The sequence below is a fragment of the Mauremys reevesii genome, linkage group 15 (genome assembly GCF_016161935.1).
Source record: "Mauremys reevesii isolate NIE-2019 linkage group 15, ASM1616193v1, whole genome shotgun sequence".
Classification (NCBI taxonomy): Eukaryota; Metazoa; Chordata; order Testudines; family Geoemydidae; genus Mauremys; species Mauremys reevesii.
Genome location: NC_052637.1, coordinates 31,312,199 through 31,332,246, shown reverse-complemented (window position 1 = coordinate 31,332,246; position 20,048 = coordinate 31,312,199). Strand labels below are relative to the sequence as shown.

Sequence of the window (20,048 nt, the reverse complement as noted above, 5' to 3'; positions counted from 1 at the left end):
GGAAAACCATGAATCAGAAGCACTACCCAATGGCAGGGATTGCATTTCTTATGTGAACTATACAGGAGTTACATGTGCTTTCCAGCAGGAGCCAGAGAGCCACGGGCTTTCAAGCAACTAAAAAGGACCTGGCTGCTAGAGTGGGGCATAGAGTGAGTTGTCTGCCCTAGGAATGTTTTTGAGAGATTGAAAAAATTTCCTGTCCCTAATCAGGATGAAAAGGCAAAATCTGGAAAATTTTCATGAACCAAAGAAAAGTCGGTTCAGGTCAATCAAGATGTTTCATTTCAATTCCGACTGTTTAAAAAAAATTGTTTTTATTCTGATTAGTTTGTTTCTAAACGAGACAGTTTTTCAATTAAAAAAACCCAGAATTGCTCCTTTTGAAAAGGTCAAAATGTTTGGAAACTATTTTTTTTCCAAAAATTTTCTCAAGTTGAAAAACAAAAATTGAAATGGCCCCTTTCCCACCAGTGGTTTTGGATTTGGATGAATCAGCATTTTCAGATACAACCGTTTCATTGGAAAATGCCTGACTAGCTCCACTTGCATGAGGGGTATTATTGCAAACACTGGCAGTATGGATCAGAACCAAAACCCCACAGCAGAGCACCCCTGAACTTGGGGGAAATGTGGATCTGAACGCGGAGGCTTAGGTCCATAACAAAATGGATATTAAAGTGTTTTGGTTACTAAGCCCAACCCATGAGGGAGTCATCTCATAACTACTGCCTCAAACTCTTCTGCAGTTGATCACGGTGTTCCCACACACCCAGCCATTCTTGGGTCATTTCCCATCAGCCTCTTCTATGAGAATGGGCTCCACAAACCCAACCCAAACCTAGGTTATGGGAAGCTAAAAAGCAAACCCTCTCTGAATGGTCTTGATCCATGCAGGTTTATGTTTCACCTCACTCAAGCATCCAGCATTTCTTTGCAAATGCTCCAGAAAGAGCCAAATGGAGCTTCAACCCTCTCTCCTACTGCCAGAACGGTTCTTGGCTGTTATGCCTTAGTGAGTCACAATATTCAAAAGACTCAAGGTGCCGGAGCTCACTGCTGGGTCTCAGATCTGCCTGAGGGGAGTTAGGGCAGAATCCGAGTTCTGTTTGCAGCTGATGGGCTCACTGTGCAGCTAGTCACTAAAGCCTTGTATAATTCATAGAAGAAGATGAGGGAGGTCATGGTACAAATATGGCTAATAAATTGCCACTGGAAGACCCCTTTTTACTGGTGGTCCCACCCCTGCATATGCCTCCTTTTCTGAAAGTTCCCAAGGATGGAGCTCCCTGAATCCATTAAGAATACCAGAGCCACAAACCCAGAAGAATAGGCAGATCACACAGGCCTTGCAGCACAAGCATGACAAAAGAATTGGGAGGGTTTTTCCCTTTGGAATATGCGGGGCATTTTGGCCACTTATTTCAATCCTGCTGTTATCAATTCCTGGAAATATCACATGCACGGAAGTGGCACTTGCAGGCACATCCACAGACAGCAGAGCAACAGGCAAGTCAGAAGAGGGTCGTATCCCTTTAAATAGCTTGTGAGCCTTCACCGCATTCTGTGTTTTAGAGCCCACCAGAAACTAACCAGAGCTGCAGTGTCTCTAGGAAATCCACCATAAGGCACAAGGCACTTGCTTGAATGTCTAGATAAATCTTTCCTCTGATCTGTTAGTGGCAGAATGGTAAGGAGCTGCGGTGACATGTTTGATACCAGTTCTTTGGTATCAATTGACACTCTATGGTGCTCACAAATTACTTAAAGGGATACTACCCTATTCCTACACACCCATGTTTCATCACCCTCTGGGTTATTAAGGGTGAAAAATTCTCGGGTCTCCCTCAGGAGCACAGTGTTTGGAAGCAAGTTCATTTGTCCAGAAGAAACTGGGCTCAGGATGCACCAGCTGTAGCCACAGTTCAGGAGTATTCAGGTGATGGGGTTTGGTTAAGCCCACTACAAAGACAGTGATGGGAATTCAGAGCTGGACTGGGATTTTGAGCTCCCAAATTTCAGGGGTGCCCGGAATCAGGTTTTTGGTTTGGATCCATCTCTATTAAAAATAATAATTGTGCTTTGCACTTCTGGAGTGTTTTCCATACAAAGATCTCAGTGCACTTTACAGACATTAATTACTTAAGCATCACAGCACCCCTGTAAGTTAGGACAGGATTATTGTCTCCAGGGAGCATTCTCTCCATTTTACAGAATGGGAAACTGAGGCACAGAGCGGTAAAGACCAATGTGTTCAAAAGTGCCATTGATTTGGGGTGCCTTCTTTTCTGGATGTCCCATTTGGGACATCTAAGGCCTGATTTTCACAGGAGCTGAACCTCCCAAGTTTATGTGAAATCAGAGCTGTAGGGCTGTGAGACTCAGACCCATGGGGTCTCAAGCTGGGAACCCAAAACCTGAGGCACCAAAAACCAGCAATCGCTTTTGAAATGGTGGCTGCAAATGACTTCTCCAAAGCCACACACTGAGTGAACAGCAGAGCCAGGAACAGAGGCAAAGTGTCCTGATTATTTATTTGTTGGTCCATTCCAAGGTATCACACGGTTCTCTTTGTCCATGGCTTCCTGTGCTTTGTCAAACTGTGATCACATGGAGTTTCAGCTATCAGCTTCATAGCGTAGGACGATCTTGTCACCCCTCTAGCAAGCAGGCTAAAGGAGCTCCATTCAGCAAAGATGGAATGTCAGGCAGGTCATAGCTCAACGATTCCTCTCAGCAGCAGGTTCCTGTTGGGCAGAGTCCACCAGGCTGGAAGCAGAATGGGGAAGGAGGCAGTCAGTCAGGAGGGACTGGACTACACTGTGGCTTTCAGTTGTCCTAGTGGAGGAGTCACTGGTTTGGGTTTTCTGGCAACTTAGAACTGGTTTTGTTTCTTGTTCATAAAAACTGCTATCTGTGGAGGAAAAGAGAAAACCTGTTAGCAAGCTCACCCTGGGGCCAAACACTGAGCAGATGCCCCAAACCAACACTGAATAATGGTGAAAAGAAGAGGGAATGCATCAGAGAAGCTAGAGTCCAGCATGTGGTCCCACAATGAACGACGAGGTATCGGATTTTCAATGGATATGCCGCTTGGTGATGGAGATTTTCAAAGCACTCTAGGAGATTTAGACACATGCCCTCCATTAATCTTAATGGAAGACGTGTTGAAATCCCCCAGACAGCTCTGAAAATCTCAACCAGCATTAGCCAAACAGCTAAAGGTGGCAGTCTTAACTGGATCGTGGACACACAGTTTAGCAGACATGTAACAGAAGCAAAAGATTAAAAAGTGGCCCCAATTCTGAATTTGTAATTATTGAGGGCACAGATTGCTACCACTTAGACACCTATTGATTGCACCCCATGTCATTAGGTGGGAGCATCTCTGCTGGGAATTAACTGCAGGCACAAAACTGCACCCACCGTTACAAAGGTCAAACTGATGATACCCTTTTAGAAATCAGGGTCTAGGGTCCCAACATGTGAACTTAGCTTCCATTTAGGTATCTTCCAGTACGGATGTGCAAATAGACTTGACCCAAACCTTCAGCCAGAACTGGAACCAAACCTTTCTTAATGTATAGAGGCAAACCTGGAGACTCTCCCCCCATCACTCGCACACAATTTCCTTTGTCCTTCCCAGTCCCAGGCAGCACTACAGGTGGGAATGCCAAAATGCCACCAAAAAGGGCTGGTTTTGTAAGACTCTCAACCCAAGTTTGCAAACCCAAGAGCTCTGGATAAAAGCCCAGGCATCTGGCTTAACTCTGTGCTCATTGAGATCAGTGGTAAATCTCCTGTTGATTTCAATAGAAGCAGAGCTAGGTCAAGGCTAGGGGCTTCTGAAGCTCCCACCCAGGGGTACTCACTAGGAATCTGATCTCAGAATGGTCTGAGTTTGTTCAGGTTACGGAGCAGCAAGAACTTCAACTCCCACCCACCCAGCATGAGAAACACCGAGAAATTACCTAACTCAAGCAACTCTGTAACCACCCAAGATCTCCGTGGGCTGGCAAGTTCCCGTCTTGCGTATAAATGAAGAAATACTGATCTTAGCTGGGCTCCTATTCTTCAGATGGACAATACGTTGAGCACATATTTAAGTGTTTCAGTTCCCCCCGTCTCCCCATGCTGAGGGATATATGGCTCTAGGGCTAGACAGCGAGGGACATCTACTTACAGCTCGGTGTCTGCAATAACATCAGGCCTCTCCAAGGTCTGCTTCCTCCTCTGGATGGCATCCAATATCTTTTTCCTAGGCCCCAGTGGGATGTTGATGCTCTTCAGGTCATTGTCTGAACACAGCATGAGGGCCTCCAGGTCGATCTTCTCTTTCTTCAGGATGGAGATGAACTCAAACATGTGCAGGGAAGCCAGGAAGGCCTCCAGGGGACTGGTGTCGGGTTCGTTGTCGTCGTCCAGGCCCAGCTCCACCTCCTCCCAGGGCAGCTCCTCCGCGTTCCTCTCCTGCAGGCTGTTGGCACTGCCGATGCTGTCGTCGAGACTTGGCGAGCGCTGCAGGCGGCTCCGCAGTTTGACACCTACCCCATCCAGGTTGCCCTCGCCCAGCACGCTGGCATCCTCCTGGCCGATCCCAAAGAGCCCACTGCTGACGTAGTTCCTCCGGAACACCATGGTGCCGAGCCCAGGCCGGTTAAACAACGAGTCGTGGCCAGAATCCGTGCTGACCTCCGAGTGGGCTGAGTCTATGTGCAAACCTGGGTCGCTTATGGCACGGGAGACGGTATCTTCGTCAGTTAGAAACATGTCCCTGATGTTGCGCCGGGTCCACTCCTTCGGGCTGGCATAGGTGCCCTGCTTCACAAACATGACATCGTTCCCCAGCTGCAGGCCCGACAAGGACCTCACGCTTTTCCGCCCATCCTCGTAGATCTTAAACGTTCCATCCACCTGCTTCTTCTTCTCCAGCTTCTTCTGCATTTTGGTCTTGCCCTTGGCTGTGCCGTGGAGAGTGGCTTGGGAATATGGCAGGGACGTCACCATGGACATGTGCTGGAACTTCCTGCTCAGAGTGCTGCTGGAGTAGCTGGAGAAACTCATGGTGTCGGAGTTGTCAGACATCTCCTTCTTGTACCTCTTCTCCATCCGCTCGTGGTGCTTTTTCTGCATCTTCACGCAGTCCTTGATCCTCCTCTCTGCGTCTCTGAAAGCCTTGTCCTTCAGCTTGCTCACCAGCTTGGGGTTGAGGCTGCTTTGCTTGGCGGCAATGGAGTCTAGGTACCGCACGCACTCCATGTGTCCCTTCATGGCAGCCATGTCCAGTGGCGTATGGTAGTCATTGTCCAGACACCAGATGTTGGCCCCAAATGACACCAGGAAGGAGAGGCAGTTCAGATGGCCATTGGCGGCTGCTAGGTGAAGAGGTGTGTTCCCCCAGATGTCACATTTGTCTGGATCACCCCTAAAACAATGTTTGGAACAACTAATTAATGCGCGGTTCCGTTGGGCTGACCTTACTGTGCAGCTATGAAGTGGGGTTTAAAGAGATATTTACTAGACAACACGCTCATGCATTGTGTGCCACAACCCCCATTACCATACAAGCTCTTTCTTCCCCCAGCTCCCCCACAATATAATGTCCCTTAGCACAGCCACTACACCCCACCCCATGAGTCCTCTGAAGAAGTGTTGTGAGCGTCAGGCAATCATACGGTTTACAGACAACCTTTCTGTTACCCATATTTAGCCCCAAAGGTTACATTCATGCACCTGTGTCCAATTCACCGTCTTCTCTCCATGCTGGAGGGGGACCTGAGCTGTGAAACAGGGATCCAGATTCTGAACATCCTAGAGTTGGTGGGACTAGTTCTGGGATATTTGGTTGGCCCGTTATGCAGGTAGAGGCCATTTGCAAAATTTAGATGCAGGTTCAAATCTCTACCATCTCCAAAATCTGATGGTGTTCCCAAAATAAGCCCTGTACTCCATGTGCACTTCTACAAATCCCACCTAGGGTCCCCCCTGCTGGAGATGCCAGGATAAATGTCCATCCAAAGCACTGGACCACATCAGCTGTTTCACCTTTTCACCTTCATGTGCACGACATGAACTGCATCCGTGTCTCATAGTTGTGCCTGGGGCACCATTCAATAAGACCGGGTGGGTTTTTTTGCCTTACCAAGTTTGGTTTTCGATTGCACAGCTGAGAGCAAGTTGGTATTAGCACATCCTGAGAATCTGGTTTCAAAGGAAGTGGAGATTAGGTTTCCATCCTTCTCAAGAGCCACAGACTCAACTAATGTGATTAGCAAACTCTGTAGTGATGTCAGCACCTATCCCTGCTGGCCACTGCTGGTCACCAGGGAATTGCCCAGTTTTGCAGCCTCCAATAGGGTCTGTGAAACAGGATTTGGCCATAGAGAAAGTGCACTTGAGAATACTTGGGGAGATGTCTGAGCTCCTAACAGTCCCCTCTAGTTGCGATCTGCTGAAATGAGACACAGCTTCCAGCGTCAACTATGCACTTGTGTCTATGAGTCAATTAAATGCCCCCATCTGTCAACAAGCCTGCCTCACTCACGCACAGTCAAAATCACAGAACTACCAAACTACACTGCTACGCCGTTCCCTAGAGTGACTCCCTCTGGGAGAGCATGGGACTGCACAACTCTGAGTTCCACTGTCACCAGCATTCCTACACCTTCCCTTACAATCCTGCCTGATGAACTACAGCTGCCATTAGAGGAACTGGGTGCTCCCCCACGGCCACTGATGCATCATTTCCAAAACTTGGCCTTGCTGGGAGTGACTGAGCCACCACACAGCCAGTGCTCTGCCAGCTCCTGTGGAGGGATATAATGTCCTCCAGGCCTATAAAGAAAGAACAGGTTGATGATAAGAGAAGGGAGAGACTGGCACTGGAGAGGCTGAGAGCTTTCTTCCATCCTGCACCGGTGACCTCCTTCCTACCGTCACAGGGCCTCTCACTCAGAGGAGCTGGGATGGAGGCACCAGACACTCCCTCACCAGCCATGGGGTAGGGGCTTGGCTCCAGCCAGTCGTGCTGCAAGAGGCGAAGATGACACCCGCAAGAAGAGGCTCACTTGGCAATAGGTGTGAGCTTCCCCACTGGCTGTGCCGTTTTACCGCAGGGACTGGGACTGGAGGGAGGGGAGCTCTCCCACAGCCAGCCTGGCCTGCACCATTCCCAACAGCGTCTCCTTTAGCCCCAGTGTCGCAGATTTCCCTTTCCCGTTCCCACCCGTCCCTCCAAACGTTGGGAGCAGAGCCTAGACCAGAGCTGCTCCTGCTTTCAGTTTTGCAAAACTAAATCCCAAGTAATGTGGCACCTGGACCCATCTAACCCCTAATGGAAAAAAGACATCGAGCCCAGTCCTGCATCCAGACCTGTCATTGGCTTCAGAGGGAGCGTTGTGCTCAAAAGGCTTCGAGGATCAGCCCAGAAAGATCAGGCAAAGGATCAATGAACGTTAGGGATCCATTCACCCAGCAGAAGGGCAGGGAAGGTTTATCTTGGCTGCAGGTATCCTACCTACTCTAGAGGATCTGAGCTCCGGTGACAGGTGTACTTACTTCCTAGTTCCTCTGCTAGCTCCGCCTGGCTCCCTCCACCCTAGTAATGACATGTCAAGGCTGGGAAATTCATGGGGAGGATAAATATTTGATGAATTGCAAGAGAGGAGTAAATTATTTATCCAGCTGGATTAAAGAGCCAGCGAAACTGTAACAGCCGGTGCCGGCAGTGGTCTTATAGGGGTGTGAACTGTTGTTTGTTTATGTTCATTCTAAGTGGCCACACGTGTGTCAGAGTTGGGCATGTTCCTCTGTGCATGGGTAGGAGTGTATGGGAGAGAGAGGGGCGTGATGGATCAGCATGTTCACATGTTATGTGTGGACCCGGAGCAAAACTCTGGTTCCAAACCTAATGACTGGACTTTGATCCAAGTATCACAACTAAGGCCCATTTCTCACGTGCTTTGGACTGCAGAGGGGTATTTCTTGTGCATGCTACTGGCCTCTTTTGTAAAGTGCTCTTTGATCTACTGATGAAAAGTGCCATATAAAGAACTAGGGATTATTATAATTATTATGCTTTCCATATGCTTTTTGTTGCCGCAGGGAGCCATTAGCTGGGGAGAAATAACACGTGGTCCAGCTGTGACAGACTATGTCCCGCATCCAAGAACCAAAACATCATAACTAGGGTGACCAGATGTCCCGTTTTTATAGGGACAGTCCCGTTTTGGGGCCTTTTTCTTATATAGGCGCCTATTACTTCCCACCCAGTCCTGTTTTTTCACAGTTGCTGTCTGGGTCACCCTAGTTATAACAAGACTAGATCTCTGCTTACTGTGGCCCCATACCTGGTTCCTTGAGGCACTAGAAATGTCCATGATAAACAACTCCTTGTAAAGTGGGCACGTCCGATCCGGAGTCAGGGATAGACGATGAACAGGAGTTTACCGTCACTTACTGTTTTTAGAATCACTTCTCAAAGCAGAACCACACTTCCAGGGCATTGTACATTGTTAATTGCAAAGTCCAGGACGTGGGAACATATTCTAATCACAGGTAATACATCGTATTTATTCGGCGTGACACTTTTCAGCGTCAAAGCATTTTCAAGTGCTGAGTCAACAATCACAGCAATTATTAATATTACTTTTTTTTAACTACTTTTAACTGACCCCCTAGGTGTACATAAGCCTACATTGAGTCACCGTGCTATCTTATCACTGTACTGCTCACCCTTCCTCATTCCAGCTCATTCCTTGGGTTTGTGTCACTCCACTTGTGCCATTGCAGCTAAAATTAGGCCCCGATCTTGCAAACATTTATTCATGTCCTGAGCTTAAAGCGTGTGTGTACTCCCTTTGAAATCAATGGGACTGCTTGCACACGGAAAGTCAATTGCATGTCGATGTGTTTGCAGGATTTGGTGGGGGGGGCCTGGCTGGGACTGTAAACTCTTTGGGGCAGAGAAAGTATCTTTCTACCTGTCCTGTCAGTGTAATAATTCTTATTCTTTGCCTGAAAAAGCAAAACTGTCGCCAAGATATGGTAGATTCCCCTTATTAGCAACCCTTTGGTTACCTTCAAAAGGTTGCCATTATGCAGCCATTGCCAATAAGCAGACGGCAAGTTTGTGAGGCTGCAGCCAGAGAAGGAAGCACGGGGACGGGCTGAGCACAAACAGGCAGGTTTGTGGGGCTGCAGGCAGGGAAAGCATGTCCCAGCACTTCCTTCACCAGTTGCAGCCTCACAAACCTGCCTGCAGCTGGAGATTTTCTTCCGAAAAATCTTCTTAATAAGCGGCATGCCATTGCCAATATCCAATCGACTGTTGTTGGAATCACCCTCGGGGGATTTCGCTCCCTCAGAAAAGACTAGATCAAATTGGGATCCAGAGCGGGCAGGTGAACACCCCCAAACTGGATCCAGGGTTTTGGTTCTGTCCATGAGAAACGTAGGTTTGGATCTGGATCAAGCTGTGGATGTTGATCACTTGGGAGTTCTGGCGCATTTGAAATCCAGAACTGGATTCTGTAGCTTGAGCCCATGTCAAGGCTTTGCAGAGGGAACGGATCTTTCTTGTACTGGTTTGTGCTGTGTTTTAACAGGCAGCTGGGATGTTGTTATGTATGATTTGTATTGTGGTAACGGCTAGAAGCCCTAGTCATGGACGAGGAGCCCAGTGCAATAGGTGCTGTACGGACACAGAACAAAAAGACAGTCTGTGCCCATGTCTATTCCTATATAGCACAGTGTGGTCGAGTTGACTGGGGAGCTGGGAGCTGGTAATTCCTGAAATCAAATCCTGACTCTGCCACTGGTGCCAACTGCTGGTGTCATCTGTAAACTGGGCTGGACACAAAACCCATGAATTAAAACTTCATAGGGAGCAAATATCTCAGGGGATGATAAAGACTCTTTTACCTCTATGCTACCAGTTCAACTCTGGCCCCGGGTGGTGGTTATTCCAAGAGCTGCATGGGAATTTTTTTTCTCATAAAAAATGTTGATGAAAACTTTATTTTTTTTTAATTTCATTGGAAATCTTCGTGGTTTCTTTCTTTGTTTTTTTAAACTCATTTTTTGAAAATTCCACTGAAAAGCCCTTTTCTAGCCAAAATGTTTGATCTGGATAGAATTTTCAGAAGCACCAAAGTGACTTAGGAACCTCGGTCCTCTTTTCTGAAGTGACTTAGGCACTTTGGAGCCCACATTTCATTGAAAGTCGATGGCACTTACTCTCCTGAGTGCCTAAGGGTACATCTCCGCTGCAATAAGAAAACCCGGTAGTCTCAGAGCCAAGGTCAATTGACTTGGGCTGACGGGCTGGGGGCTATGGGGCAGTGTAGACGTTCTGGCTCAGACTGAAGCCCAGGCTCTGAGACCCTCCCCACCTCGCGGGGTCTCAGAACCTGGGCTCCAGCCCGAGTCTGAACGTCTACACTCCTGTTTTATAGCCCCACAACCCATGTCCCAGTCACCTGAACCAGGCCAGCCCCAGGCCTTTAATTGCAGTGTAGACGTACCCTCAGTCGCTTCTGAAAATAGGATGTAGCGATTTTGAAAATATGACCCCAGCTCTAGTTATTATTAACCCCGATGGCTGGTTAGGGATCAGGTTAAATGAGTCAACAGAGCTCATTCCCCTTGCTAGTGGTCAGCTGCAACAGCAGCTAATGGGCTCCCTTCTTGGGAGGCCCAACCAAGGCTAGGGATTGAATGGGCCACAGAGTGCGAATTACCCTCCCATCTCTGCAGGGGGTGCTTCCCCAACAGGCTGAGGCACGTGGGCCGGGCAGTGTGGGACATTTGGCACCATTACTGCTGTTCCTGCTCTGTGGATAAACTGTGGGCACCTGTCTCCTGGATTGCCATCCAGCACCTTTCATCAGAACCAAATTCATACGTTCCCCATCTGTACATCTGAGGAGAATCCCAGTCAGCACAGGGCCCCCTCAGCAAAGGGCCAATGGCCGTCAATGCGGGTTTCCCGTTGATAACAATATTTTGTCCTTACTTTGTACCTGATTCTGCAACCTCCCGTAGGCTGAGCAGCTCTTACTCACACAAGCAGTCCCACCGAAGTCAGTGGCACCTGTCCCCAGCCAGCCCCAGCGTCCTCTGGGGTCAAATTCAGCTTTGGGCTAAGAGGGTGCGACTCGCTTGATCTGCCTGCACCAGAGCTGAATGTGTCCCTTTGCCCAGACATCTCACAACGCTTTACACAAGTGTATTATCATCCCCATGTTACAGCTAGGGAAACTAAGGCACAGACCGCTGACGTGATGGCCAAACACAGCAACAGAGCTGGGAATAGATTCCAGGTGCCCTGTGCTCAGTCCACTAGACCACAGCTGACTGGCGTCCCTGAGGCATAAGATATATTCCCCTCAGCTTACAACAGAATGAGGGACAATTGGGAAGGACAGAAAACAGAACAGAATGTCCTGCTGTCCAGACCATTCTCCCCTGCTCCATAGGACAGAAGGACAAATCCTCCCCAGCCCACCGCGTGGCCAGAGAATCCCCACGCCCCTCATTGTCGAGCATGTCTCCTCCCGGCAGATCAGAAGCTGGCCTGACTCCTATCCCAGTCATCCCTTTCAGGAAGATGTCATACCCACACTGAAGGGTTATTGTCTCCTCGAAGCTGTGACACTAAATGCCACTTTGCCTCCCCTTTCCCAGCCACCCGGTTAATTGGGTTCCTTTCCCTCGCCGGAGCCCAGCCAGGGACATGAAAGAGGCTTTTTGTGTAACTAACGAGTCGGACGAGCCACCACCGAACCCTTCTCTGCCCCCCTCGCCTCATCCCACCGCTGCGCTGAGGGGCAGAGTTTGTTAAGAAATCTCCCCCTCCAACCAGCACCCACCTCACCATCAACCTGCTTTGTTAGCCCCTCTCGATGGGCTGAGACCGTGAACTTTACCCAGGGCAGCCGGCAAGAGTGATTACTAGCCTGGCCACGTTCAGCAATAGGCTCTTCTTGGCTCCAAACTCACGTCCCCCTGGCCTAGCACCTATTCCATACTTCGGTGTGTTCCTCCCCCGGTTCCCATCCCTGTGGTCAGGGCCGGCTCCAGTGATTTTGCCGCCCCAAGCGGCGGAAAAAAAAAAAAAAAAGGCCGCAATTGGTGGCACTTCGGCGGCAGCTCTGCCGTCGCCGCTTCATTCTTCAGCGGCAATTCGGCGGCAGGTCCTTCCATCCGAACTGCAGCCAAAGAGCCGGACGTGCCGCCCCTTTCTGTTGGCCGCCCCAAGCACCTGCTTGCTGCGCTGGTGCCTGGAGCCGGCCCTGCCTGTGGTATCCAAACCCACCACGGACATTAATGAATGTAGCATAACAGCCCTGCGAGGTGGGTAAGGATTATTATTCCCATGTTTCAGAAGAGGAAACTGAGGCACAGAGGTTAAATTAATCAGCTGATGTCTCACAGACAGGTCTGTGGCAGAGCCAGGAATCCCAGATCTCCTGAGTCGCTATGCAATGCCTGAACACCCTGCGGAGCTTCTGTAGGATACTGTGGGGGATACTGGGCCCCTATGAGCTGCAGAGATCCAGCAACTGGAGGTAGATAAGATAAGGACATGAACATGGCCAGGGCTGTCTACACCATCAAAGCTACTGTGTTGTGGCAGCAGTTAGGTCTGGCCTGCAGAGACAGGACTGTTTTATAACCCTGTAAGAAAACCAGGCCACAAACCTAAGACGATCCAGCCTCTAGGACAGTTCCCACAAGGTCCTTATAACATGGCCTGTTCCCACCCACCCAGGCAAAGAGCAAACCATGTTACAACACTATCAGGACACACGCGAACATAACTGGGTGTCCTGGCACAGGAGCTATTGTAGTATAGACAGGGGCTGGAGGATTCATTCTGGGGCATTGGCACAGCTTAGCTAGCACTGACAGATCTATCAGCCAGGTCAGGAACTTGTTTTAAAAGAAGCCACAGCACTGCATTCCCAATAACCTATCTCCCTCAACCGCCTTTCTCTCTTTTCCGTCTCCCACACACACTTTCAGTTCCCTGAGGGTAACTGTCGGCCTCCCTCCTTATCTATGCTCACCGACTAGAACATTGCATAATGGCCTGTCCCCAGCATCCACTTCACTGGGCACAGACAGAGAGAGGGCAATTTACTGGGCTTGTCTGTCTGCCAGTAACATAGCTCTGGGTTGCTTATCCGGCACTGACAAAGAGTAGCTAGTGGATCCTTTGTGATCCCAGCTGCCCCCTGAGATCACAGTCTCTGGCTAGTCCCCTAGATCACCCCATCTCTCATCACCCCACAAAGTACTGCAGGTGAACGCCTTATGGGCCGGAAGCTCAGATTTCTTCTTGTTCAAGCAGAGTCTGCTAGGCACCAGAAAGAGACTAGTTTAAAAGTAAAGCCCTTGAAACATTTCGATATAACTCAGTTTTTATCACTCTTTCTAATAATTGTGACTAAGGTACAAATTTTAAAAGCACCTAAGTGACTTAGTGGGTTTGGAAATTTCACCCTAGAGCGGGGTGGAAAACTGAAATAAAAAAATTCACACACAAAAATGTTGACACTTCACAGTTGTTTCTGTGTCATGGGTTCCAAATGGACCCATTTTTCTTTTTTTTTTTTCAAATTTTTTTGGCAAACATTTTTGTCGGCATTTTTCCCTAAAGCTGTTATTGAAACCTTCCGTTCTCTGAAAACTGGGTTGATTAAAAAAAATCTATACAAAACATCCGCAAAAAATCATGATTTTTTTTAAAAAGTCAAATTTTTTGTTTCCATAAAACGCTATGTTTTAACAGAAAAAACATTGAGTTAAAAAAATTCCGACCAGCTCTAGCTGTGATATTTCAACACACCCTCAAGATGAACTTCAGTGATCAAGAACTGAAGCTCCCATCCATGCGGGCATAAGAACTGCTCTAGCCACAGCTTACTGCGTTCTAGGACGGCTTCCCTGACCAGTGCGGACAGGGAAATATTTTGCCCTGAGAACTGTGCCAGCCAAGCTGCGCTGCAAACCCTGTCTGTGCTATGAAAACAACCCAGTCTAGCCATGATTGGCCTTGTGGTTCAGCAGAGTAGGAGAGGAAGAGGCTCAAACTTGTTATGACAGGACTGAATAGACACACACCTTCGTTTACAGCCCCCATCTACACTACCGTTAAAACTGAGTCAGGGAAATCTGATTACAATACAGCTCCCGTTTGAAGACAGGCTCATAATTGTATTCAAGGTGTTAGCCTGGTTCAGGGACATGCCAAAAGGCTGGAGATGGGATGGGAAGTGACGCATAGGGAGCCCCTGCACCACACACACTGCAGCCCCTCTAAGAAACCTAGGCTATACGGGATAGGTTGCCAACAACGTCAGAGATGAGACTGTGTCCTGAACTAAAGAGTAAATTCATGGGTGAAATCCACTTGGACTGACTGCATTCTGTGAGCCCTTAGTCTGAATTTCAGGGTCCATTCTCTTTGCTGCGACAGGGGGCGAGGGAGAGAATTAATGGGAGTTACTCAAGAGGGCTGTTTTAAATAGACCAAGCCCAGCTGAACTACTACAAAGACCTATCACCAGAGACTGATGTTGATTGAGGAAATATTACAATAAAAGTTAGAAAAGCCATCAGAAAACTTAAAAATAGGAAAGCGGATGGAGAGGGTAACATTATCGGAGAGATGCTAAAAGCAAGTGAGGAAACAGCCCTTGGACTTCCCTTGAGAATATGTAGTGAAGGAAAGAACCCAACCCAGCAGAAGAGAGGCCTTATATTAAAATTGCCAGAGAAAAGTGACCCCTGAAATAAGTAGAGAGGAATCACATTATCTCAGTGCCTAGGGAAATAATGTGTAACATCATCCTGGAACATATCAAGAAACAATTAGATCTCCAACTTAGAGAGGAACAAGCAGGTTTTAGTTCATGTACAGACCATATTGTTATTCTCAAACATATTATAGAACTAAGGGTGGCATGGCAAGAACCTCCTGTGATATATTTTATAGATTTTTCCAGAAGGCTTTTGACAGCATACACAGAAAAGTCTTTGGAAAATTATGGTATACCATAGAATACCAGCAAAAATTATTAGAATCATTAAGGATCTATATCAGAATTTCACATGTGCAGTTAAAGATGGTGACAGCATCAGCCAATGGTTTGCAGTGACAAGTGGAGTAAGGCACGGGTGTATTATGTCCCCACTTTGCACTGGTCACTGACTATGTCAGGAGTAACCATGGAGGGCAACCGAGGAATTTTATGGACAAACGATAAAGCACAATAGGATGATCTTGCTTTTGCTGATGACATTGTCTTGCTTAGTTCAAAACACTGCTTAATGAAAGAAAAGATCCAGCTTTTGGCAGATACAGCAGAACAAGCTGGTTTGGGAAAACAAAATACATGGCTATCAGTATCCCAGAAGCAACCATCAGAATAGACAGAGAAACACTAATAGAAGTTAGTCATTTTACCTAGTTAGCGAGTGAGATGTGCAGTGATTATGGCATCACGCTAGATGTCAAGCAACAATTATCGAAAGCAGCTAACGACTTTCACAAGCTTGAAAAAAATTTGCAAAAATAGCAGGATTGGCACTGACACAAAAATACACATTTTTAAACACTGGCATCATGTGGAGCAGAGTCATGGAAATCTATAACAGAAATTGACAAGAGGATCAACTCATTCCAAAGTAAATGCCTGCGAAAGATCTTCTGAGTTCATTGCAAAGAGTTTCTTGCAACATCGGAAACTTTAAGTAGACCACACCAATCTAAGGCATCAGACTTGGGAAGATGACAACAATGGACATATTTAGGACATGCTTTAAAGATGCCACCAATACATTTTCCACATCAGGTGATAATATGGACACTACCTGGGAAGAGGAAAAAAAAGGAGCAATCTAGAGACAATAGAGAAAGAAGCCAAATCCATCAACCTGATGCCCAAATGCCTGAACAGACCAGCATGAGACCGAAATAAATGGACACTCTCTGCACCTGAGGGTGAGGGGGGTACAGAAGCAAAGACGACTCAATAGACTATTTCCCAATTCTCTTATAAAAAAGGGCATGGCCCAGATCCTGATGCCAGCTCCACGTGAGGAATCCCATTGGAGACAATGGCCTTCCACTGACATAACTGACAGCTGCATTTGGCCCCCATGTTTGGAATTCTCCTCTTTCCAACAGCCCAGTTGCTAATGAGTGAATCCTTCTCTCTGGCAACTGCTGTCTCTCTGGGTATGGCTACACTGCCCTCGCCCTGGCAGAATCTCAGAGCCTGAGCCTGAACGTCTACACTGCAGGTTTATAGCCCCACATGTCCAAGTCAGCTGACCCTGGCCAGGCGTGGCCATGCTGTGGGGCTTTTATTGCAGTGTAGATGTACCCTCTGTCCAGGGACAGCAGATATAATAGGTCAGGGGAGGCTAAGCCTCCCTTAAGCCAAGCCCTGGCCCCGCCCCCACTCCGCCAAGCTGATGCGAGGCGGGAGCTCAGCTCCAGCCAGAGGCCAGCAGGCAACCCAGCGCTGAGGCCGACACTGAGGGTGGCCGGGGGCCTGGCACTGGGCCCGGCGCTGGGGTTGGCTGATGGCCCGGTTCTGGGGCTCCTCTGGCTGCGGGGGAAGGGAGTCAGGGCTCGGGGCTCTGGTGGATGAGGGGGCGGGAGGGGCAGGGCCGCATGGCTAGCCTCCCCGGAGTGGGGGCTTACGCACTACCCAGGCCTCTGTCTCTCCCTAACTCTGCGCCTGATTGGCTATTCTGCATGTCCTCCACTCTCTCCCATCCCAGCATCTGAGCAGCAGCCCTCACTGCTACCATAGGAGCAGCAGCAGGCCACAGACCTCACGATAAAGAGCAGCATTTGGGAGCAGGGAGAGAAGAAAGGGCTTTATTAATCTCGCCCCTCAGATTGCCTCCAGGGTGTAACGAGGCCACCTCTGTAGCTTCTGTGAACTCTGCACTGGTTTAGTTAAGCATCTGGGTATATTTCATCCCTCCCTGACAAAGTGTGACCCATGCAGTGATGAAAACGCATTCTAAGCACCACTGACAGAGGCGCTGCATGTACCATTAATCACCAAAAGGGCATTGGCCCTTCCCCGTGCAATTTTCCCTGTCAACAGCCAATGTATTTTATGCTGTTAATTAAACACCAGCCAAGCTACACAAGAGGGTTTCAGTTGGGACCTTCGATTCCAATTAGAATTTATAAAAGGGCCCTTCTCCGCCGGAAACCTGCCTTCAGTCTCCTGGGCAAGGCAGGCTGCAGGTCAGGCTGGGGTGGCTTGGCAGAACTTTGTGGGGATCTGAAGCTGACATGGCAGAGGGAGCTGAAAATGAGCTTTCGGGTGAGCTGTGAGCTGCACTGTCAGACCGAGGGATGGGGGAGCGCCAGAACTGAACAGCAGGGGATGCTGCAGGGAACAAGCCCAATAATGAAGCAAGAATGGATGCAGCTTGGAAATGAAATGAAATGGAATACATGCTTTTCCCTTCTCTCCGCACTGCGTTCATTTTAATGACAATCTCAGCCCTTCGGTAAAGGCCCTCTTTAACCACTCAGCGTTAAACAAGCTCAGAGCCCCCCCAGTGGCCCATTCCTGAAATTTCTGCCCCGGCTCCTAGCCGGATGCCTCTCTGACTTGTGACACACACAGAAGCTTTGCCTGGGTAAGACTACGGCAGACGCATTGGTCACACAACCGTATTGGAGCCTAAATCTTCTCTCCCAAGTCTGGTACCATTTTTACCAGCCAGCCCTTCAGCTTCTGCAAGCCAGTTCACAGGGTCCCAATCAGATGCCTGTTGAAGACAATATGCAGTGGAGTTGTAGCCGTGTCGGTCCCAGGATATTAGGGAGTTGAGGTGGGCGAGGTCATATCTTCTATTGGATTAACTTCTGTGGGCGAGAGAGAAGCTTTGGAGCCACAGAGAGCTCTGCCTTCCCCAGACCTGAAGAAGAGCTCCGTGTAGCTAAGCTTGTCTCTCTCACCAACAGAAGTCAGTCCAATAAAAGCTATTAGCTCACCCACCCTGTCTCTCTACTGAAGACAATAACATTTATCCAATTGACTTTAATGAAGCACAATGCTGAACAGGGTAAGTGATCAGTGATTTTAAGTGTCTCCATTTTTGGGTGCCCACAAGGCATCTTAAAGGTGCTGTGCCCTCTGAAAATCAGGCTCTTTAAGGTGTCTCTTGTTGAACACCCAAGATACCCAAAATCACTAGTCACTTTTGAAAATCCAGGCTGGGATCACTACTAACCATTGCCCGGATCACAGAGTGGCTGGAATCCACCAAAAGGCTACAATGGCTAAGAACTCGTGCTCCTCAGAGATGGAAACACCAACCCTCACTGACCCTGAAAACCCCATGAAAAGCCCCGAGGAACACGAAAACCATTATAACACCCCCCTCAGGTTGCACCATCACAGGTTCAACATCAAACCAGTACTATGAAGGCAGCGGTAAAACATGGCTCAGCCTTTGACCTCTGGAGAGCTGAGACCCAGCCCGGATCATATCACAGGAGAAATGCAGCTATAATTACTTTGCACTAATACACGGCACCTTTCATCCGAGGATCTCAGTGCACTTCACAGAGATGGGTTGGCAACACTGCTCAGGTCGGACATAGTACGAGACTAGAAGAGGTGTTTGCAAAGCAGGTTCAAGGTGCATTGGGAGAGTAGCAGAACAGCAGTGTGGGTTGTGGCTTTGGAAGCATGTTAGCAGAGCTGTATGGGGGCTGGTCACTGGGCTAACAGGGATGTTCCAAGCCTGGAACGACAGGCACCAACAGAGCTGACGCTTGGTCAACCCCTGCTCACACTACTTTTGAGGTTAGCCAGGGTTCTCAATCTCTCACTTCCCAGCTGCCTGGATACTACGGTGATGGGCGTATTAGACGCACCATAGATTGGCTCAGACAGACTCACTGCACATTCTAGCAGGAAAGAAAATAGCTCAGGGGAGCAGGAGGAAAGAAGTAGCAGCCTCTGTGCAGGGCAAAGGATGGAGGCCGTGTTGATCTCCTGATCTGTGAGGGGGAGGAAGATGGGTTTTCACTGAGCCGCTCCATCGAGGTTAGGAAGGGATCAGGGCAGAAATTAGCACTTACCCTCTGCTAACTATCAGCCTCAGCGCTTCCAAGTTGCCGTGATAAGCAGCCCAGAGGGTCGGGGTCATGCCATCCTCGTCGGGCGAGTTTAGGTCCTTCCTGGTGGCTTCCTTTAGCAGGTCCAGGTAGCCGTCCCGGGCTGCTCGGTGGTACTGGTCGTTCATGATGCTAAGCAGTCCCCTGGCCAGCTCATCGGGGGAGGGAGGCAGGCAGGGGTATCTCAAAGGATGGGCATTGGTACGGGTAGGCGTTCCAGGCAAGCAGCTGCCTGAGAGCCGAGGAGGGAGCTGAGAGCGGTGGTTACCAGGACACCTGAGAAGTCCTGATCAGTGAAAGGAGGAACTCCTTGAAATGAATGCAGGAGATGCCTCTTCCAAAGCTCCCCCTGGGTCCTAAGAATCCTCCTTTCCCACCGGTGCAGGCCTCATGGCAAGGAGGAGAAGGTGCAGTTCAGCCCTGTCCCCAGCTCCAAGCATCTTTTAACTTTACCATCTCTATCCTGGGGCCAGCCACGTCTCCCCAGAGCCCTCCTAAGGGGAATTCATGCTGGAGGCACAGAACAGGTCAGGGGCAGTTCAGCAGAGCAGCTCCCTTCAGGCTCTTTCAGCCCCAGGGATATTTCTAAAAGAGGAGGAAGCCAAATGAAACACCAGGCAGCAGCATCGGCCCTATCCTGCAAGCAAAGCCAGTCCCCCAGTGCCCCTGAACTAGGGTTTATTTTTCAAAAAAGTGTGGCTCAGTTTTTCACGGTAAAAGCCGTAAGACAGCTTGGGCATGTGTGTGGGCACACTAGCTACACAGCAGGAGCAGCAGCAGCAGCAGCCCTCCACCCGCCTACCCCCAAGTTTCCAGGACAGCATACAGGGCACCTACAAAACTAGAACCAACAGCAAGCTCAGGGTGTGGGCTCCCCGAA

General features: G+C 48.9%; 1 protein-coding gene across 1 annotated transcript; it reads right to left on the bottom strand.

The window, feature by feature from the left end:
- Positions 1-4,179: 4,179 nt before the first annotated feature.
- Positions 4,180-19,449, bottom strand: USH1G (USH1 protein network component sans). Its single transcript, XM_039502374.1, has 2 exons — positions 19,133-19,449; positions 4,180-5,425 (listed from the first exon to the last, which is right to left on the bottom strand). Exons 1-2 carry the CDS (start codon positions 19,294-19,296, stop codon positions 4,180-4,182), a joined length of 1,410 nt encoding a protein of 469 aa, XP_039358308.1. The 5' UTR covers positions 19,297-19,449.
- Positions 19,450-20,048: the final 599 nt, after the last annotated feature.

Coding starts and splice junctions, on each gene's coding strand:
- USH1G (XM_039502374.1), bottom strand. CDS start 19,296: ATGAACGACCAGTACCACCGAGCAGCCCGGGACGGCTACCTGGACCTG. Junction 5,426..19,132: donor AGGCTGATAGTTAGCAGAGG/GTAAGTGCTAAT, acceptor ACATTGTTTTAG/GGGTGATCCAGACAAATGTG.